The following is a 22,994-nucleotide window of genomic DNA, read 5'->3' as shown; positions in this document are numbered from 1 at the left end:
AAAGGGCTTTTATGGGTATGTCCGTAGCAAAAGGAAGAACAAGGAAACAGTGGGGTCACTTAGAGGAGAAGATGGTGAAATGCGAACAGGGGACAGAGAAAGGGCAGAACTCCTCAATGCCTTCTTTGCCTCAGTCTTCTCCAAAAAAGAAAACAATGCCCGACCTGAAGAATATGGAGCAGATGATTCAGCAGGGGAAACACAGCCCTGCACTAGCTGGCCCGGCCATGCATTGCCATGGCTGACTCCGGGTCCCCGTTTCCCAGTACAGGGGGGGAGGGGGCCCCCATGACCCCTCCATGTTCCTGCAGTGGAACCGTAAGTCCTCACCTTCGCCTCCCCCTCCTGCTTCACCGCCACCACCCATCCCCCACCCCCTACTCTCCGTACCTCGGTATGTAGGTTTCCCGCTGCGGTCTGGGTCGCGTGGAGGTGGCGGCAAATGTGGGTGGTGGGAGGGGAGGTCCGGTGAGGTCCAGCCTGTCTCCCGTGGCATTGTTGTTGTTGGCCTCCGTCTCCAGTTGGAGGCGGGGGTGAGGAGAGGTGCGGTCCAGCCTGTCAGGCCGGCTCCCAGGTACCTGACGGGTTACCCGACGGTGTCTAGCGGTGGAGGTGGCGCTGACTGTGGGGTCTGGGGAGGTCCGGCCTGTGTCACGGCTTACCTGGCAGCCTCCCTTCCTCCCCCCCCCCTGGGGGTAGGTGGGGGTGGAGTCGGCCGTGGTGGTGGTGGTAGGGCCCGGGCTGTCTGTCATGGTAGCCCCGTCCCGACTCTCCTGGCTTCTCTCCCACATCTCAGGCAGCAACAGTAAACTCAGATCAGTGTTCACAGGGGTAAAGTGTGTAATGGGTGATTCTGCATGCAGCTTGCAGATGCAGTTGTTCCTTATATGATATGCAGTCTCAAGCAATGGCTCACATTTGTAAGTGAGCTGTTACAGGTTAAACAACGGCAATCAAGCTTTCATATTGCCTGATGTTACCTAACTTTACAACAGTCTGTTCTAAAGTTCAGTTGTGCGTCAAATAATATGTCCCAGACCCTTGGTTTTTCTTAGATCCAGATTACCTTCAATGCCAAACCATTGCATTTAGGCTTGTGACTGTTTGAACTGTGAATGATAACAATTTGGTAGGTAAGGACAACATACAGTTGAAATAAAGGTAAAGGGACCCCTGACCATTAGGTCCAGTCACAGACGACTCTGGGGTTGCAGTGCTCATCTCGCTTTACTGGCTGAGGGAGCCAGCGTACAGCTTCCAGGTCATGTGGCCAGCATGACTAAGCCGCTTCTGGCGAACCAGAGCAGTGCATGGGAACGCAGTGAAACAGCATGGAGTATGGCTTGTATGTCATTAGCAAAAAAATCTGAAATACATTACATATGTAGCCTTTATATAATATAAATACTGTATATTCCTTTCAGAGAAAGTCATAGCTCATTCCACTTCTGTAATGTACCACTAGGGATATGTTGCAAATTCTAAAGAGATGTCAGTTCCTCAGTTTCCCACCATCTATTATAAACTTTGCTCCACCCTCTTTTTTTTGGCTGTTGTGTGCATGCAGGTTTTCCTCTGCAGAATGAGAGAAAACAAATGTAGTTAGTAGTTAGAGTTTCTGTAGTTAGTTGTTTGATTCCAGGAGATAAAAGGAAATGGCTTAAAGCTTGTCTAGTAAACTTGGGGAACAAGCATAAAATTAGGCATCATATGTATGCTGTTGACTTCTATTTATTAGTTTAGTTTTCCTGCAGTCCAAACCATTGCATTTTATTTTCCTATTCTCTTGAAGTGAAAATTACATTTGTCCATAGTTTTGTGACTTCTTCATCAACCAGATCCCCTTGAATCTGTATAGGAAGAAATGCATTCTTTCCCTAGCGTGTCAGATTGCCTAACCAAAGGCAAACTGCATTGTACCTGTATATCAGAAATTAAGATTGTAGCTACTTTATAGGGTGGCAGCATGGTTTGGTCATGTGCATTACAATGTTCACAAGGTGCTGTGTATAAACAAATGTAGATCATGAGAAGCATGTAAACAATTCAATGAGTCAGTTTGATGGGTTGTGCTTATTAAATCATTTAAAATGTTTTGGTGCTTGCAGTATTTCAGCTCACTGATCTCCGTAGCACAGTTCATGTGGCAACTGCCTCAGTAAGCCAGCTGAGTGGCATTGCATATTGTTTCTATGAGGCAACTTACATTTAGCAGCTATTCATAACCTGTGCTGCTATTTAAAATGGCAGGTATTGGTCCTCCGCCAATCCATGTGCAGCATTTAGTCATGCTTTGCCAGTTAACTCTAATATTTCCTTCAGAGATCACCTTGATGGGTATTTTAAAAGGGTGGGGGTGGGAGCTTCAAGTGGAAATGATAGCAAGTTCTGCTTTTGTTCTTCAAAGCCATAGCTGCTATATTCCTGGCTCTTGGCAGACTCTGCTTGCAAGTACTTCGTGTTCTGCAGGACTTGTGCCTGATTTAGAGTATTGCATGTACTGAAAGCACACAAACCAGATTTTGCTCAGTTTTGTACTCTGCATCTAGTTTTATTAAATTCCCTTTGATTCTTGCTTTTCATGGAGGATTTTAGGCTTCACCAGTCAATATTGGTGCACGGAAATAGAGTGGTACCTCTACTTACGAATTTAATGTGTTCCGAACGCACATCCGTAAGTCGAAAAAAATTGTAAGTCGAATCCCATAGGAATGCATTGGGAGAAAACATTCGTAAGTCGAAGCAACCCTATCTAAACAGCATCCAAGATGGCGGATGGAGCTCCATTCGTAAGTAGAAACATTTGTAAGTCGAGTCATTCGTAAGTAGAGGTACCACTGGCCGCCTTCATTCAAAGGAGTGTCTTTGGATTGAGCTACTTTATGGTGTAAATCACAGTTAAGAGGCTATGATTAAACTTGTCAGGTTTGTTTGTTATTAATATCTTAACATCATTATGCAATTATTCCCCAGGCGGTTTAAAAAGCTAAGACAATTTATTAGTTCTGTGGAACTTTTGGCTAGCCTATAGTTTTTATTTGTTTCAGGTAGCCGGTAAGGCTAGGTTTCCATGTAATGCTAAACTTAGGTTTCGTAAGCTCTACGGTGCACACAGCTCAAGCACATCTGCTCTGCACCTGCCTTCACACAAGTGGGTAAACTGTGAAGAGAAGAACTTAATATCATGTCTAGGGCTGTGCTATAAGTCAATATATCGTCTGATAGCAAATTTTAAATCATAACTTTTTTTAAAAAAAAATGACCCTGCAATATATTGCAAATTGTGTGTGTGGTATTCAAAAAGCACAATATTGGAGAAACTGGGAAGCTGATGCTTCTTCCTGTGTGTGCAGCCCTTGAACTCCGCAATAAAGGAGGGGGACCCCCTCTGTGTGTTGTGTGCACCTTTCTTAGGGGGCAGAAGCAGCCCATAGGTTTCTTAATTAACTTAGCATATGCAGCTGCCAGCCCCATGTTAACTCTGTAAGACTTCCATTCATTATGCCGCCCATTTTCTCCTCCAATCCCATTCCCTACCTTAGACCTCTTCTCAATTCTCCTCTTGCCCCTTTGATATCTCAGATTTGTAGCCTCTGTGTGATCCAACGTACCGAACGCCTGCATTTCTTGGAGGCTCCTGAGGCTGTCAGACAGGATGCCATAAAGAAGATGACAGGCTGCATGGAAGTCTGTGTGCCGCTTCTACAGAGCCAAATACTCACCATGCTCCACCACAAAAAAAGTTATGGATTTTTTTTTAAGTGGAGGACCTGGCACTAGCAGATGACGGATTGAAAGCAGAAAAAAGCTAAAAGATTATAGGTCTATGCCAACAGTGAACATTGATATGGTGGAATCCTTCCCAATGTTGAACGCGCTTGCAAATAAGTTTTGGACTATCTGAGGAACAAGTGTGCCATCTGAAAGTGTGTTCAGAATGGCTGGCAATGTTCTTCAAAGAAAAATGGTGTCTCTATTGTCAGAGAATGCGGAAATGCAATTTTTCCTTGCAAAATATATAAATTTCATTTAATTTTTTTTGTTCTGTAAAATCTTATCCATTCTTTCTGGTTTGGCCTGTATTATAAAAGAAATGATTTTTTCCCTGGCAATAAGAATATATTGTTTAACAATCTTCTGTTTAAATTTATCTAATCCATTCTTTATTTTGGTCTGGTTTAGAAAAGAAAATTAATAGTCAATCAGATAACTGAGGTTGTGAGATGTATAAGACTCAGTAGTGACTTACGTTTGAATATCTAAAATTGTGACACTAAATTGACTTTTTTTTTTGTTTAGTAACGCAATTAATTTTTTAGGGACCATTCTCTCTGCAGGCATGCAGGGTTAACTTGGAGAGCAGCTGGTGGGACCTGCCACTTCCCCTTCCTTCTGCCTCTTTGAGAGGATGCGTCAAGAGCAGCAGTGGCTTAACCTCTCCTCTGGTGCTTTGCAGCAGTAGCAGCACTTCATGCAGGATCTGGTAGCTGCCCCACCAGTGTGTCAGTCTGGCATGGTGCCTGCTTCTTGGTTCCCGGGCTGGGTTGCAGCTGGCTGCTTGAGAGCCCTGCCCCTGCCTGAACCCCCACCCCCTGGAGGCTGCCAGTAGCTGCTTCCATGAAGGTGGTGCTTGTGCTTCCACCAGGGCTGGGCACATGCAAAGTGCACAGCTGGCCTAGCCAAGGCATGGGAGCAGTGTTTGCTTTCCATGCAAGGCTTTCTCTGACTCATGCCGCAGCTGGAGAAGTAGCCCTTCATGGAGCCAGCAGCTGCTTACTCGGGTCAGGCGGGGAGGCAGAGGCGGCAGTTTTATTCAGTTGCCACACAGTGGCACCAAGACATTTTGAAGTGCTCGCAAGATTGCTAAATATAAAACTACTAATACACGTTTTTAAATGCATCTGAAGCAGGAACCTAGCCGTATTACTAGATTGTAAAGAGGTGGAGGAGATCGGTGACTGGAAAATATCTATTGTTAAACTTGGGTGTGGGTGGGCTTCAGGCTTACGTGATCTTTGTTTCTCTCATGCTCCGTAATCTAGTTTTCCAAGCTGGTCACCAACTGACACCCTCAAGTGGTGATGGCAGAGCCAGCCTGTACCCTATCAGCCACTGGGATGACCTAGCTATAAAGAACAAATTCTCATTTGAGTACCTGGCAGGTTAGGGATTCTGACATCAAACCCTAAACTTGCACCTGGGAGCTGGGCAAAGACCTTCTCACAGAGAATAGTACCATTTTGTAGATGAACTCTGAAGCTGAAAGAGGAGTGATTAGCCAAAGTTAGCCATTAAATCTGTGGTACACCCCTACCCACCACATTTTATGGTTGGGAAACATTGGGGCACAATCTTTATTTTGGAGGTCTATAAGGTAGTTACTAAGAATTACCTCACGACCCATTTTATTCTTCAGAATAATTGCAGGTGGTCTGAAATACCAGGGGTGGCATTTTGAGATGGAGAGCTTGGAGACAAGTTTCACAGCAAGGTTCAAAGGCAGTGTTTGAAAGTAGCCAGGTGCATGTTGCACCTCGGTATTGGCCACTTGTGGCCAAATGAAGATGCCTGGGTGCCAGGATGGCACCTGAGCAGGAGCAGTGAGCAATGTTATAGTTCATCATTGTAGCTTGTCTTCACTTACCCAACCCCAGTGCTTGACCCATGTCGCCATTAAGAAAAAGAGGTAGGAGTAGGCCAGTATATATGTGGACTGTCCCTGGAACAAGTGACTTTTCTTCTTTCAGTTCTCAAAGTTCTTAATGTAGCTCAAGGTTGTCAAATGTACTAGCCAGATGATTGACTGATAATCAATTACAGTCAGTCCATCATTTGAAAAATATGGTAAGCTTTTAGAGTCGTCTTGCCCAAATACGGCAACTAGACATTCTGTTTTAGCAACGGTAACATTGGCTTAAGGAGCCGTTTGACGCCTAGCTATATATCTGAGTTTTTCACACTGGTCAAAAGTCTGCTATTGAATATATTCAATATTAACGTGCAAAAAAAGCTGATTTAGTTTTCATAGGGTGGAATTGAACATTGTGCTATGATGAATGTCCCATCTGTGCAAGCATCTAACTTTGCCAGATGGAATTTCCCCCCTTCTCTTCCCCGTCCCACTGTTCTGGGCAATGTTCTGACCCTCAGCAAAGATCTCAAGCACTTTGGCCCCTGGACAAATATCATCTTGCTTGTTGATGCATCTGCCATACCTTGGCTGCTCAGAGGCCCACATTCAGCAGCAATTCCACCCGGCCATTATTGAGAGTTCCTTAGCTCAGCGTCACCTCCACAGGCTGAAAGCAATGTTGGCCGCTGGAGTGACTGGTTAAAGGGCTTGTCCACACTTCTTTTTTTTCTTTTTTTTATAAAAAAACCTTTATTTCATTCTTTAAAAAAGTTACATAAATCATAAGCTGATGAATAATCCAGAAAAATGGGTACATAAACAAACAAATAAACAAATAAGCAAATTATAAACAAATTATGAAAGTATATAAAAGTATAATCAAAAAGAAATTACTTCAAACAACCTATTCTATGTTAAACATATATAAATCATAAATTAACATTCATAATAATAAGGGGGGAAAAAAGGAGGAAGGGAAAAGAAAGTAAGGGGGTAAAGGGTGGGGAGACAGGGGAGACGGGGGGGGAAGGAGAGGGAAGGAGGGGGGGGAAAGAAAGGAATAAAGAAAAAGAAAAAGAAAAAAAACACCAATGCTAAAATCTAAGATACTTCCTGTTATTTTGGATACCGCTTTCCTTTGCATAATTTCTTTAGTCTCGCTTTACCTCAGCTGTTATTTACATATATATGAATATATTTATATATATTTTCCTATTATTTACATATATTTTCAAAATTTCCCCTTTATATCTTTCAATCTAAACAAATCACCAGATCTGCGTTTATTCCTTCTTTCCTAAAAAAAACCTCAACATACTTCCATTCTTTTTTGCAAATTTGTTTGGGAGTGTTTCGGATTGCTGCCGTCATTTTTGAGAGGTTCATAAACTCCACTAACTTCTCCTGCCATTCTAGAATAGTTGGCACCCTCTCCCCTTTCCAATGTTGAGCAATGAGAAGTCTTGCTGCCGCAACTGCGTAGAGGAGGATGTTTTTTCTGTCTTCTGGGATGTTCTCTGGTACCATACTTAATAAAAATAATTCTGGCTTTTTATCGGATGTTATTTTTAGCATCTTTTTTAATTTCTCATATACTAAATTCCAAAATTCCTTAACTTTCTTGCACTGCCACCAACAATGATAATAATTTCCTATTTTTTCTTTACATTTCCAGCATTTATTCGAACTTGTTTTGTAAATCTTGGCTATTTTTTCGGGGGTCAAATGCCATCTGTACATTAGTTTTAGCATATTTTCTTTTATTCTTGCACATGCTGTAAAACTCCATCCCTCTTTCCATAATTTCTCCCATTGGTTACTATATATGGGACTCCCGATATCTTGGGCCCATTTAATCATAGTTGTTTTTACTACCTCATCTTTCATCTCCCATTCCAATAAATAATTATATAATTTTGCCAATGGTTTTTCATTATTTTCTATCAAAATCTCTTGTAATTTAGATTTCCCATCTTTGAACCCAATCTTTCTATGTTTTTGAAATAGACTTTGCATTTGGCAATAGTGCATCCAACTTGTACAGTGTTCCTTCATTTGTTCATATGCTTTTAATTTTAATTGCCCATTCTCTTTTATTAACAGGTCTTGGTATGTTGCCCATTTTCCTTCTTTATTTCTACTAAATAGCGTTGTCATCTCTGGGGGCGAAACCCACCAGGGCGTTTTAGATTCTAATATGCCTCTATTCTCCCTCCATATCTTTAATAGGGACTTTTTGATAATGTGGTCAGTGAACTCTCTATATCCTCCTTCCTTCTCCTCCAGCAAATAAGCATGCCATCCTTGTTTATTTCTGAATCCCTCTAAATTTAATAGCTCTTTATTATCTAATTTCATCCATTCTTTAACCCAGCACATACCGGCAGCAGCGTGATACAACTTTAGGTCTGGCACTCCCCAGCCTCCTCTTTCTTTTATATCAGTCAATAATCTAAATTGTATTCTTGCCTTCCCCCCCCCCCCCCATATGAATTTACTCAGATCTTTTTTCCAATTATCAAATATCTCTCTCTTCCCTATGATTGGGGCCATTTGGAACAAAAATATCATCTTCGGTAGCACTGACATTTTAATCGCTGCTATCCTTGCTGTAAATGTTAATTTTAACTTACTCCATCTCTCTAAATCCTGTTTAATTTCTCTCCATTTCTTCCCGTAATTGTTCTCAAATAGGTTCATATTATTGGCTGTTATTTCTATACCTAAGTATTTTACTTTTTTCACAATTTCCCATCCTGTTTTCTTTCCTAATTCTTCCTCTTCTTTCCTCTTCATATTCTTTGTGATTATTTTCGTTTTCTTTACATTTATCTTAAAGCCAGATACTTCCCCATATTTTCGAAGGTACTCTTCTAAGTTCTGGATGTTTTCTATGGGATCCTCTAGCATAATAATCATGTCATCGGCAAATGCCATAATTTTATAGCTAATTTTTCCCACTTTCACCCCCTTAATTCCTTCCTCTTCTTTAATTCCTTTTATCAGATATTCGATCGATAGTATGAATAAAAGAGGTGAAAGTGGGCATCCTTGTCGCGTGCCCCTGGTTATTTCAATGTCCTCTATTACTTCCCCATTTATTATTAATTTACCTTTTTGTTTGCCATAGATCGCCTGTATACCTTTTAGAAAGTTCCCTTCGACTCCAATATTTTCTAAAGCCTTTATCATATATATCCAATTTACATTGTCGAAGGCTTTCTCGGCATCCAGGGAGATGAAGGCTACACTTTGTCCAGGGTTCCAATCTAGATATTCCATCAAATCCAATAATATCCTCACATTATTATTCATTTTTCTTTGGGGCAAAAATCCTTGTTGATTTCTTCCAATTATTCTGTTTAATATATCTTTGAACCTATTTGCCAGGACCCCTGCGAAGATTTTATAATCTGTGTTCAACAATGAAGGCACAGGTCTGCATGGTTTTCTACTTGCCCTGTGCTTTCTAGGCATTGGGTCTGAGCGGTCTTGCCTTTTCCCTGTTGCTTTTCCCCAGGAAACCCATTCTTTAGTGCTGAATCAGAACAAATGGCAATTTGCAGAAAACTTGATTGCAGTTTGTTCCGATTCACTGTTAAACTGTGGGTTTTCCTGGGGGAAAGTGGAAGGGCAAACGGTTGATATCATCACCATCATCATCATCATCATCATTATTTATTAATACCCTGCCCATCTGGCTGGGTTTCCCCAGCCACTCTGGGTGACATAAACATAGTAAAATGGCAAACATTAAATACCTGCTGATACAGGGCTGCCTTCAGATGCCTTCTAAAAGTTGTGTAGTTCTTTATCTCCTCGAAATCAAATGGGAGGGTGTTCCACAGGGAGGGTGCCACTACCAAGAAGGCCCTCCATCTGGTTCTCTGTAACTTCACTTCCTGCAGTGAGGGAACTGCCAGAAGACCCTTGGCAGGAGGACCTTAGTGTCTGGGCTGAGCGATGGGTGTGGAGATGCTCCTTCAGGTATACTGGAGCGAGGCCATTTAGGGCTTTAAAGGTCAGCACCAACAATTTGAATTATGCTCAGAAATATACTGGGAGCCAGTGAAGATCCTTTAGGACCAGTGTTATATGGTCTCGGCGGCTGCTCCCAGTCACTTGTCTAACTGCTGCATTCTGGATTAGTTGTAGCTTCCAAGTCACTTTCAAAGGTAGCCCCACGTAGAGCGCATTGCAGTAGTCTAAGCAGGAGATAACTAGAGCATGCACCACTCTGGTGAGACAGTCCGTGGGCAGGTAGGGTCTCAGCCTGCGTACCAGATGGAGCTGGTAGACAGCTGCCCTGGACACAGAATTGACCTGCGCCTCCATGGACAGCTGTGAGTCCAAAATGATTCCTAGGCTGCACACCTGGTCCTTCAGAGGCACAGTTACCCCACAGTTACTCAACCCTGACCATTGGCTATGTGGCTGGGAATGTGGATTGCAGTCCAAAATTCCTGAAGAGCACCAGGCTGTTTTAGATTTTAGCCTTAATTTTTTTCGTTACATACTAATTGGTAGTATAACATTGCTGCTAAAAGCTTTCGGGACCAAGGAGGCTGAAAATGAGTAAGGCCGCACCTGCCCTGCCCTGCCTTGCCTTCTCTGTGGTGAAACATCATTCAGAGCATCTGCTTGTCCTGAGTCATAGCAACATGACAAAATGAAATGGCTAGTTTTGCTTATTTCAATGTTTTATTGGAGACTATTGAAACCTTCCAAAGTCAATGACTATCCCTGCCACAACTTTGGAGGACAGTTTTTGTTCCAAGCATGAGTATATTTTATGTGTGTTTCTTTGCCCATTAAACGTCTGTGGGCTTTTTTCAGATCCTGGAGGAGTACATCTGTAAACATAGAAAAAATATAATGTTGTTGGTTACAACTGAAACCTGTGTATTTGGTTATTTGCCTCCTGGCAGCACAATGAGTCAGTTCAATTGTAAACATGCAACATGCTTACTCTCCTGAGCTATGGTTTGGAGAATCAGGAACATGCTGTGATTCTTATGTTTCGTCCTCTTTTTGCACCTTGAGGTATAACTAACTTCTGTTTGTTTGCTTTTTATTACATTTTAGGACAAAATTTCCCCTTCAAGGTGGTGGTTAAGATGTCCAAAAAATACAACTAAACCATGGTCTGGGAGATCTGAAATGAGTTGTACTTTTGCAGCCACCTCACACCCCTGCTGCTCTCATTGTGCACTTGGCTTAATAGAACACTTCCTGGTTTGTCCAGCCACAGTTCAGTGACTTCCAAACTGGCTTCTTGAGTGCTGTCCCTCAACTGCGACTGCATGTCAATTATTTTTCTTTAGGTTTTTGTTTTATCTGCATAGTGATTGGGAGACATTGGCTATGCTCCTGCCTCTTCCAACAGTCAGCAAAGAAATCACTTGAAAACACGTTGACTGATGGATGTGGTAGGACTAAGCTTGTTGCAGGTTGAGGTGGTAAAATGGGTTGTGTCGCTTCAGAATGCAGATGGAAGATTAGTCTTTTAATGTTACCATGCATTCAAATGGAAAGTGAAAAAAACTGGGAACCATAGAAGATGACTCATCCTCCCAGCTGAGGGAAGTGGTGTGACTACCGTAAGCTGGGTGTGCATGTCAAGGAACCACCCTGAGATCTTTTGGTGAAGGGTGGTATAGAAATTTAATAAATAAAATAAAATTTCCTTGCACATAAGAAATATAGCAGGGCAGGAGAAGAGCAGGCTCACCTCTTAACATGCCCGTTTTCTGCTTGCATGCTTTTTTATGGTATTCAAAATTGGGAGGCCCCATCTGTGGTGGTACAGTCTATTCTGCCACATCATTCTCATCTCATTCTGTGTAGATAAAGTCAGTCTTATGTCATCTCAGGACTGCCTTGTAATATTCTAATTACCAGTAATCTACTTCCAAAATCCGAAACTGTAAGGATTTTCATGGCTTTCATGGAAGTATGAACTCTGACAGAAAGCTGGATGTGGTTTTAGAGAATAAATTGTTTTGTAAGTACTGTATTTTGTCTTTTATTTTAAGCAAGATTTCCAGTAAAATGGTTCTGAGTATTTCAGCCCTTGGTATCTAAAATGTATGGCATTCTATGATGACTCTTCTCCCTGAAATGTGTGTTTAACAAATCTTGGCATTCATTCGAGACAGTAGTGCTAACATGGAACACATATTGGAATAAGTTTCTGTGCCCATTTCAGAACACTGTGTGTACTGTACTTTGTTTATCTTTCAGTATAATTTCAATAAAAGTTAGAAAAGGGGTTTGTATTAATAAAAGCTAATATTTTTATTTTTCAAAATCTGGGCTTGAGATGTAGAGAGCATTTGGGCAAACAGGCTGCATATCCCAGCCTAATTCAATGAAATCTGCTGTGTATTGGTTCTTGGCTGCTGGTTCTTTGGCTACTAGAACCTGGAAATCCTTAACTGCACAATGTGGTTTGCAATTAGGTGTATTGGACCTATGCTTTTATTTTCATTTTATGGTGGAGTTTATGTTGTTAGTTCCCCCTAAATAGTTTTCCTCATCAAAACGGAAGGTTTTAAAAACATTTTTAAAGGAGTCTTCTTGCTTGCCCTCCCTCTCTCTCTTTGATAAAAAGGAGTGATTGGTGGCATGAGGGCTTGGGGGGGGGGGATGGAGGGGAGAAGATTTAGCTGTCTGCCTTATGCTGAAATGGGAGGTTGGGTACTATGTGAGAATGATGGGAAGTGTGTTTTTTGGTAAGCAGCGCAAGCAAATGCATGTCTAGAAGTAAGCTTAGTTGAACTCAGTGGGACTTACACCTGCGGAGATTCCACTTAGAGGACCTTTGAATGTGGCAGTGGATGCAACTTGACTAGTAAATCACTTAAACTACTCTCAAATTAGCTGAAAATTTATTACATTATATGGAAATTTATATAATTTTTGATGAAACCTACTACTACCTTTCATTTTAAGGGCCTCCACCGCTGCGGGGAGCCTCAAGGCCCTTGGCTGCTGTGGGGAAGCGTGGTGCACCTTCTCCTGCCGTGGGGAGGTAAAGCGGGACCTCTGCCGCCCTAGGAAGGCCTGGCGAGACTGTCCACCGTTATTGATACACATATTGTGATATTTAGCTGGTGATACACCATGATGTTTGTGTCACTTCAGAATGCAGACTAAAAAAAAAGGTAAAGGACTCCTGACAGTTAAGTCCACTCGCAGGCGACTCTGGAGTTGTGACGTTCATCTCGCTTTACAGGCCGAGGGAGCTGGCGTTTGTCCTCAGACAGTTTTTTCGGGTCACAGACTAGAAATCCATTACTATGGCTGTTGTTAGGCTACCAGTACATGCATTATGAGGCTCCAATACTTTGGCCACCTCATGAGAAGAGAAGACTCCCTGGAAAATACCCTAATGCTGGGAAAGAGAAGGAGAAGGAGACTACAGAGGACGAGATGGTTGGACAGTGTTCTCAAAGCCACGAACATGAGTCTGACCAAACTGTGGGAGGCAGTGCAAGACACCAGTGCCTGGCGTGCTCTGGTCCATGGGGTCAGGAAGAGTCGGAAACGACTAAATAACAAACCTGCATGCAGCAAACTCTCTATTTTGTAACTGTAATGAGGCATGGAAGTCATATCTTGCTCTCAATTTCTCCTCTCTTCCAGTAGGCCTAATAGTCTTCAGTTATACAGAGGTTCAAATACCTTAAGCCATGGGTAGGCCCAGGGGCCGGATCTGGCCCAATAGCCTTCTAAAACCAGCCCACAGACGGTCCGGGAATCAGCGTGTTCTTACATGAGTAGAACGTGTCCTTTTATTTAAAATGCATCTCTGGGTTGTTTGTGGGGCATAGGAATTTGTTCATCCCCCCCAAAAAAATATAGTCTGCCCCCCCCAAGGTCTGAGGGACAGTGGACTGGCCCCCTGCTGAAAAAGTTTGCTGACCTCTGTTAACCTTATGCCTCCAATAAGAAATGCAGGAAAATGTACCTCAAAAATATACACACATTGATTTATTTGATTGATTTATATGATCACATTTGATTGATTGATATACACACATTTTCACCCTGTTCATGCCATTTTAGTCAGTCACTGTCCTAAATAGTGTGGAGAACCTCCATGGAGTAGAGGAGGATCCCTGTGTCGCATGTTAACTCTTGAAGTACAAGAGATCTGTGGAAAGTGAAGTGCCCGGGTGGGGAGCCTGGCTAGTACTTACCTTAGCTCTCCCAGTATAAAATCCTAGAGTTGGAAGAGACCACAAGGGCCATCCAGTCCAAACCCCTGCCAAGCAGGAAACACCATCAAATCATTCCTGAATGATGGCTGTCAAGCTTCTGCTTAAAGACCTCCAAAGAAGGAGACTCCACCACACTCCGTGGCAGCAAATTCCACTGTCGAACAGCTCTTACTGTCAGGATGTTCTTCCTAATGTTTACGTGGAATCTTCTTTCTTGTAGCTTGAATCCATTGCTCCGTGTCCGCTTCTCTGGAGCAGCAAAAAAACAACCTTTCTCCCTCTTCTATATGACATCCTTTTATATATTTGAACATGGCTTTTATATATGAACATCCTTTTATATATTTGAACTCTTGAGAGTCCCATGGACTGCAAGAAGATCAAACCTATCCATTCTTAAGGAAATCAGCCCTGAGTGCTCCCTGGAAGGACAGATCGTGAAGCTGAGGCTCCAATACTTTGGCCACCTCATGAGAAGAGAAGAATCCTTGGGAAAGACCCTGATGTTGGGAAAGATGGAGGGCACTAGGAGAAGGGGACGACAGAGGATGAGATGGCTGGACAGTGTTCTCGAAGCTACGAACATGAGTTTGACCAAACTGCGGGAGGCAGTGCAAGACAGGAGTGCCTGGCGTGCTATGGTCCATGGGGTCATGAAGAGTCTGAAACGACTAAACAACAACAAATCATATCACCCCTTAACCTTCTCTTCTCCAGGCTAAACACACCCAGCTCCCTAAGCAGTTCCTCATAAGGCATCGTTTCCAGGCCTTTGACCATTTTGGTTGCCCTCCTCTGGGTACGTTCCAGCTTGTCAGTATCCTTCTTGAACTGTGGTGCCCAAAACTGGACACAGTATTCCAGGTGAGGTCTGACAAGAGTGGTATACAGTGGTACTATTACTTCCCTTGATCTAGACGCTATACTCCTATTGATGCAGCCCAGAATTGCATTGGCTTTTTTAGCTGCTGCATCACACTGTTGACTCATGTCAAGTCTGTGGTCTATCAAGACTCCTAGATCCTTTTCACATGTACTGCTCTCAAGCCCAGGTATCTCCCATCCTGTATTTGTGCCTTTCATTTTTATTTTTTTTGCCCAAGTGTAGTACTTTACATTTCTCCCTGTTAAAATTCAGGTGTTTTGGTTTGTGAACTTTGCCTTGGAATAAGAACATGTTTCGCTTCCTGTTGAGTGTGTTCCATTTGTAAATTGAGTCCCCCGCTGCTATGGGAAAGCACGCCTTGGTTTAAGAATGCTTTGGTTTAAGAACAGACTTCCAGAACGGATTAAGTTCGTAAACCAAAGTACCACTGTAAATTGAATTATTAGTAATGAAATTAAATTGTTAATTGTTAATTTACATTCATAACCTGGACTACGTGCTTCGTTCAACCCTGATGTTTTAAAATGGTGGTCCTACTGGATCAAATTCCCAGAAGGTGAAATCCTAGAGAGCTAAACTAGCGCCATATCAGGGATTAATAGGAGCTCAAAAGGCAGATGCCTAGTTGCCTATGGCCTCCATTGGAATATAAGAGCTGGGATCAAAGTTGACATTCCATATTAGACAAATAGCACTATATTTCATTGCACAGCGAAGCTTGCTGAACTGGTACCTGAATATGTATTGCAAATCATATAATTTGTTTTCAAGTAATGCTGGTTAGGCTTGTTGAGCAGTGGGTCAGCATTGCAGAGGATGTTAGCAGAGAAGGCAAAATAGCAGCCTGTTTTTGTAGTTAGCTAGGTCATAGATGATAGGTTTGAGGAGGTTTTTAAGCTTCCTTGCTGAGAAGGTGAATGCTTCTCACCATGTAACATAACTTTCTAGCAAATGAAACAGATTTGCACTGAGTGTTTTAGAGGAGAATAAGAAAGAAGATAGCCAGTGCATGAAAGCTCCTCTTGTCAGACTACTGGATAGTTTGGCATTCTGAATGGATATATAAATTTTCACCTCTCGTTACAAAAAAATGCTTGAGGAATACTGTGGTGCCTTGGTTCTCAAACTTAATCCGTTTCAGAAGTCTGTTTCAAAACCAAGGTGTTCCAAAACCAAGGTGCGCTTTTCCATAGAAAGTAATGCAAAATGGATTAATCCATTTGAGACTTTTAAAAACAACCCTTAAAACAGCAATTGAACATGAATTTTACTATCTAACAAAAGCATTGATCCATAAGATGAAAGCAATAAACTGCGATCTACCCATTATCAAAAACTGGCAGTGATCTACCCATTGTTATTGGAGGGATGGGGAGCGCATGTGGTGTGTGTGTGTGTGTGTGGAAGGAGGTGGCTAACTGGACATGGGAGGGGGGAGAGTTTTAGGGGGGAGGAAAGGGAAGCAAAGGTTCTCCCCCCCCAAGCAGTTCTCCCCCCCCCAAGCCATCCCTTCTGGTTCCCCACCCACCCAGCACCCTTCTTCACCTTCTTCAGGGCTGGCATGAACAGCCCCTGCCACTTGGGTGCGTTCTCCTTGGTCAAAAACTCGCACTGCAGCAGTGGCGTCTGCATGCTGCCCGCGCCCTCCCACCCTGTGAGGGGAAGTGGCGGCAGTCACTTAGACCGAGCCACTCGTTATTGATCCGGGACCTGGAGCGGCAGCCGTGGGTGACACCCGGAACTGGAGGAGGGCAGAGGCAGCAGGAGCTGGCGGGGGTGGTTGCTGCTACAGTGGCAGAGGCACACAGCGCCGGGGGGAGACCGTGACATCCCTTGCCTGCATGCTTGCTGCCCGGCCCGGCCTTCTCTCACTCACCACTGGGGCTGGCCTGGGACACAGCACCGCCAGGCACCCTTCCCCTTGCCCTGACAGAACGCTGCAAGTGGGGCAGAGGGTGGCCGGAAGGGCGACGAGGGGAAGCTTTGAATTCTCGGGTGGTGCAAGCAGGGTGGGTGGGTGGGGGGCTGTTCTTCCCTTGCCCTGACGATTACAACCGCTGGCAAGTGGCACTAAAAACAGAAGTGTAGCACTCAAATAGGAGCATGTTCAGCTTCCAAAAAAAAGTTTGCAAACCGGAACACTTACTTCCGGGTTTGTGGCGTTTGGGTTCCAAAGCCATTCAAGAACCAAGGTACCACTGTAGAAAAGCTTTGGAAGAGAGTTAAAATAGTATTGGTTTGTTTTGAAGGATTTGTATATTCAAATGGATTTCATTTTTCTTTTGGAAGGCTGTCTTTCAGTTAACAATTCCAGGGTAAGGACATCACATATTAAAGCCTTGCCAATCCAGCTTGTTTCTCCCTCTGCAGCACTATGAGGGCAGACTGCGATGGCGGTTTCACTTAGCAGTATATTTCTGGTGCAGCTTCCACTGCTTCTGAGTCCCTCTGCCTCCAGTGCTGGCTGCACCTTGTTTTTCCCTCCGCGCACTGGGGCCTGGGAGCAGAGGGACTCAGGAGGCGGTGGTTTCACCAGCAGTATACCACTGATTTGAAGCAGTTATCACAGTCTGCCCCTAATACTGGTCCTGGGGGATATATGGATGTATCACCCAGGCCTACTCACTGCTGAGGAAGACCAAACCAGCAGCTACCACACTTATTAGCCTATTGGAATATTGCAGTACAAAAACATACCTACTAGATGTGCTCTTGCAGCTCCTCACTGTTTTACAAGGCAGCCATTGGTGCTGTTTATTTATTTGGCAAGCCTCAGTCATGTGTGGTGGTCTCTGGCAATTTTCTGGTGCCAGAACCAAGATTGTCCCTTTGAAAAACCTCACTGATTTAGCCTGACAGAGAACTAAATTGCTTTTGAAAGTGAGTTTCAAAAGACTATCACAGAAAACACACACATTGCATAATATGCCATTCACTACATGACGTTAACGTCTGCAGTAGGATAGTGCCATATGAAACCTTCCTCTATGGCTGTTGGGCTCCCAGCACCCATCAGCCCCTGCCAGCATGGTCAATCACAGGGGATGATGGAAGCTGTAGTCCAGGCATGTCCAAAGTCCATTTTGGGGGCCTAATCTGGCCCGTTGGTCGGTTTAATATCCGGCCCCTGTGGCAGTTTATTTCCTGGGGTAAAATCCTTTAAAAAAGCTCAAAAACGTTGGGGTAAAATCATAAAAAGGTCAACTACTTTGGTTGGCCATTACAGCCCTTCACTTCATCAAATCCAGCCCTCTTTGAAAAATGTTTGGACACCACTGTTGTAGTCCAGAGGGCTGCAAGCTACACATCCCTGGTTGGGGCAGTGTATTCAGTATGCACAAGTATATTAAACTTGGAAGTACAATATGGAATAGTGAGTGGCTGCAAAAACATTTTATATACTAGTGAGCCAGAACCCAGAAACGAGCCAAATGCCCAAATTTTGTCACATCAAATTGCTGTTTATAACAAACTTTATAAATCATGCAAATTTGCTTTGTAATCAGACAAATTTTATTTCTCAGGCACAGGTGGTAGTCTGCATCAGCAGAATCATAAACTTCATTTTGGCGGCTGATTGCTATCTTACTTGCAAGATGGCGCAATATTAGAATCATGGAACAGACCACGAGGGCCATCCAGTCCAACCCCCTGCCAAGCAGGAAACGCCATCAAAGCATTCCTGACATATGGCCATCAAGCCTCTGCTTAAAGACCTCCAAAGAAGGAGACTCCACCACTCTCCGTGGCAGCAAATTCCACTGTCGAACAGCTCTTACTGTCAGGAAGTTCTTCCTAATGTTTAGGTGGAATCTTCTTTCTTGTAGTTTGAATCCATTGCTCCGTGTCCACTTCTCTGGAGCAGCAGAAAACAACCTTTCTCCCTCCTTAGAGCAAATAGAGAAATTGGACTTTATGGATTAGCAGCAAGGATATATGAAGACTAATAAAATATATTTTAGGCTTACCTAAAACCTGTTGTCCTCAACTTTTAAGACTTAATTCTGCAAGCTGCCCCCTCCCCCCCAAAAATGTCTCATATGGAGACAGTCACACCCGGACACCCAAGTCTAGCATTCAGGATATAATGAATGTGGTATTTCCAATAGAACGAGAAACTTACTACAGTCAATGTCCATTTCTTTTGGGGTTCTGTTCCTGACCCCTGCACGCATCAGTGGAGCCCCACCCAGTTAGGGCTCCTTTTTTAGTGATTCTTTTGGGTGACTTGGGTTCAGCGCTGCATGCATGCAGAATTGTATGTCATTCAGAGGCACGTTAATTGGTCACTGCCTGTAGTCTTTTGGAATGTATTTGATTCGGAATTTCAAGCAAAAATAACTGATGTGGGTTTTGGACTAATTTTACTTACAGGAACAGCTTTTAAAGTTTACCCTGCTCCAAGCATGTCTAGTGGATTGATGCAAGACCATTCAAGGTGGTGTCAGATTTGGCTGCATTTCTTTGTTCTATCAAACACATGAAAATTAAATGCTGATAAGATGGAACAAGCCAAGAACGATGTGGTGAAGTCCTATGGAGAGCAGGGTTGCATGCTTATTTAAAGTTGTGGGTAACTTTCCTTTTGTGAATATGAGTCATTGTTGTAAAGTTGGTGAAGTTGGTGGAAATGGCAACTCGCTCTCGCTGAGGTTCCCCGGCCGGGTCCCACCGTGCCGTGCCTCACACGGCCGCCGCCGCTGTCCTTCCCCACCCACCTGCTTGACGCGCCTGCGCAGCAGGAGCTAAAAGGCCGTTGGCGGCGGTTGGGTTACCTCAGCAGTCAGTGGGTCGTTTGGTCGGGCAGGAGCTGGGAGGGTGCGACGCTGCTTCCTCCCCGGGCTTGCTGGTGGGGCCGCCGGCGCTGTGGCGCTCTCTGTTGTTGCCAGCAGCCGCGTTCCTGGGCACCTGCCCTCGCCCTCCCTCCATTGGATGATTGCCCCGCAGTCGCCAGGTGCGCCGCTGACGCGCTCCTTGGGAGCTCGGCTGCTTCCGCCCTGGGCTTCCTGGCGGGGCCGCCGGCGCTGCGGCGCTCTCTGATGTTGCCAGCGGCCGCGCTCCATCGTATGTTTGTCCCGCGGCCACTTAGCGCTCGCTGGCACCCACGCTGGCACCCACGGAAGAGGAGGCCCCAAGCCTGACGCCCCGGCGGCGGGAGAAGGGAGAGCGGCCTGCAATCTGCCTCTGCCGCCTTAGCGCTCACTCCGGGCCGCCTCTTTCGGCGGAGAAGGCCACTCGCCGCCCCCAGGACAGCTTCCTCCCCTCCCCTCCCATGCCTTGCCCCCCCCCGGCTAGCGCCCGTTTACTGAACGGGCTGAATGACCACTAGTCCTATATAATAATGTGCAAGTGCCTCTGCGTCCAGTCCCTGTGTCTGCGCTACTGCGCATGTGCCCCACGGACACAGGGATTTGATGCAGAGACTGGACGCATGCACACACACACGCTCTGCCAACCGCCGCTCCTGGCCAGACAAGCGCCTCACTGCGCGAGGAGGAGGCTGCTTCCTCTCCCTCCCCCCCACGCTCCCCCCGCGACTAGCAGCAAGCAGGTGTCACACACACACGTGCGTGCGCTCTCCCCCCCACCCCTCTGCCTACCGTTTCCCTCACGGTCCTCAGAAGAATCGTGGCCTTCTCCCGGGCGACCACTGCCCAGCTGGTCTCAGCGGAGCACCCCGATGAAGCGGCGGCCCACGGGAGGGGCCAATTAGCCCCCCCCATGCGTCGCCGCCGCCGAAACAGGTCGAATGTTCTAGCGCCCGTTTATTTAACGGGCTGAATGACACTAGTAAGAACATAAAAGCATAAGGAGAGTCAGCTGGATCAGGTCAATGGCCCATCTAATTCAGTATCTTGTTCTCATATTGGCCACCCAGATGCCCATGGGAAAACCTGCATAGCACTTGCAACTGGTTTCCAGCAACTGGTATTCAGAAACATTACCTTTAGGGATGGCACCCTAAAGTCAAGTGTTTCTCTCTAAAAGTGGGTGGCCACAGCTGCCATCTCTTGCAGGTGTGTGCCCGATTGCTGGAAGTCGTGTTGTAGTTCTGTTTCAAAACTGCCTGTGCTAGAGGCGCTTCTAACTGCTGCTGTTCTAATACCTCCTGCATGAGAAAGTCACCGATGATGTGGGAGGTGAAGACAGCTAGTTGGTCTAGTAAATGCTATTTAAAAAACCCAACAAAAAACCCATAGTGTACCATATATTGGTACAGTTATGTAACACAGGCTGACAAGGAAATAGAACAGGCTCTCTCTGTCTCTGGCTCCCTCCCTCTAAACCTGACAAGCTGTTGGGAATTCAGTATGTCTTTTCGGGGTGGAGAAGAGTGTATTCCACACCCTCCCTCCACTTCCTTTTCTTCCTTTTGGAGTTTCTAGATTCATTTTGGGAAAGTAAGCAAGATGCTAGCTCTGACTCCAGCCAATAGGATTGGGCTTCTGCCAAGTGCTTTTGCGTAACTTGGGCCCAGCCTTCCTTACTCCAGTGACCAACGTAAAAGAACAGTTAGAGAGAGGCGCACTCTAGCTTGGGAGTCAGCCGTCTAACCCATACCTATAGATTGTGTGGAATTCACACTTCTCTTCCTTTTTCCTCTTTAATTTGAAGAGGTTGGCTTTCTCTCTCTTGTTTCTGCTGGTATATTGTGAATGTCTCTCTGTGTGGAGGAGGTTAGGCAAAGAACAGCGAGGCATGCTGGTAAGTGTTTCAGTCCAAGTGTCTTTCTTGTAATATCTTGTTTCTGTCTCCAGAAGATTTTTTTTGAATGTGCAAAGAATAGCTTAAACATATATTGTAAGATTAGCTAAAAGGTGATCTGACAACAGATACCTGTTTAATGTGTGCATCTCTCTCTCTCTCTCTCTCTCCCCCTCTCCCCTCCTCTGTCTTTACCAGAACAAAATGTTTTGTATGGGGTAGGCTACAAAATCCTGGCATGTTCTGAAAGTAAATCCCATCAAAATCAATAAAATTGGGCCATGGATTCTAAGTGGATTTAGGTTTCGTGATTTCTATCTCATTTCTCATGTATGAGTGAGATTTCTAGCAGGGGAAAGCAATTTCCTAATGAAATGATTGCAAACTGTAAGCTTCTTAGTATTCAGTAGCTTTGGGGGGAAAGCATGTTTTAAAAATTGATTACTTAGAAAAGGGTGCTCTTAATATGTTTGTAAGAGAATCTGTTGTTATTGGTGAATTGGGAAGCTCTTTGTCTAGGCTGGTTATTTCAAAGGGATTTAAAAATGAATAAACATTGATCACAGGGAAACAAGCAAAATTCAGATACTACACCAGGTTCTTTTCTCTCTTTTTGAAGTTTACATTCCAGATAAAGCCTTGTACTCAGCATTTGAAGCACCCACCTTTTTATCACAGAATGAATGTCTGTCTAAATAGAATCGTAGAATTGTAGAATTGGAAGGGACCACAAACGTCATCTAGTCCAACCCCATGCAAGGCAAGGCAGGAATCTTTTACCCAACATGGGGCTCAAAACCACAAACTTGAGATTAAGAGTCTCATATTCTATCCCAGCTTCTGGTAACTTCCATTTCTTGACAGAATTGTAGTTACAGGTAGGTAGATCTGACGTCGAAACAACGAAAAAAATTCCTTCCAGCAGCACCTTAGAGACCAACTAAGTTTGTCATTGGTATGAGCTTTCGTGTGCATTAGGGTGGGTCATTAAAAAAAATTGCGTAGTCAATGAAGCAGAAGTAGACGTTTTTCTGGAACTCTCTAGCTTTCTCCATAATCCAGTGCATGATTGTGATAATGGACGCGTTTTTAAAAAGTGTTTATTATCACACTGAAACAGAGGAAAGCGGCTGCCTTCATGCCCTGATGGCAGGCTGGCCTCCAAGGAGCCAGGGTGTTTCGAAATCAGGTTTTCCAACTGCAAAATTCCCTGTGAGACGCCCCCCCCCAAGTCAAATGAACACAACACATGTTTTGCTTCCTGGTTACGCTCTGTGTCAGCGGTGGTTTTTCCCTAGGAACCAGTAGTTCTTATCTACAATACTGTAACTAACAGGACAATCCAACGACTTTGCAATGGTGTAAATCTTAATGACACAATGGTGAAAGGTCCATTGGATCATCCCATTCTGCTGCCTGATGAAAATTGTGTGGTCAAAATTGGTACCTCTCAAGCACTGGGCTTCTCCAGTTTTCACCAAGTTTACCTGTTGAGCTCAACTTGGCTGGTTGCTTAAGATGCTTCGTTTTATACTGCAGTCAATAG

The 22,994-nt window shown here is 44.3% G+C and overlaps 1 protein-coding gene across 3 annotated transcripts in view; it reads left to right on the top strand.

Annotated features, from left to right (window-relative positions):
• Positions 1–22,994, top strand: part of PELI1 (pellino E3 ubiquitin protein ligase 1) — a 53,183-nt gene that overhangs the window by 6,801 nt on the left and 23,388 nt on the right. Inside the window, exon 1 of one of the 3 annotated variants that reach the window (XM_088667087.1) lies at positions 21,055–21,448. The exons of the other annotated variants lie outside the window; for them this stretch is intronic. Coding sequence (XP_088523213.1) covers positions 21,400–21,448 — 49 coding nt within the window. The 5' untranslated portion in view covers positions 21,055–21,399. Of the gene's footprint in view, positions 1–21,054; positions 21,449–22,994 lie in introns of those variants that run through there. 3 annotated transcript variants of the gene reach the window in all.

The sequence above is a fragment of the Zootoca vivipara genome, chromosome 3 (genome assembly GCF_965207765.1).
Source record: "Zootoca vivipara chromosome 3, rZooViv2.hap1.1, whole genome shotgun sequence".
Lineage (NCBI taxonomy): Eukaryota > Metazoa > Chordata > Lepidosauria > Squamata > Lacertidae > Zootoca > Zootoca vivipara.
The sequence above is the reverse complement of the archived record's forward strand: the minus strand, read 5'-3'. Positions and strand labels throughout refer to the sequence as shown.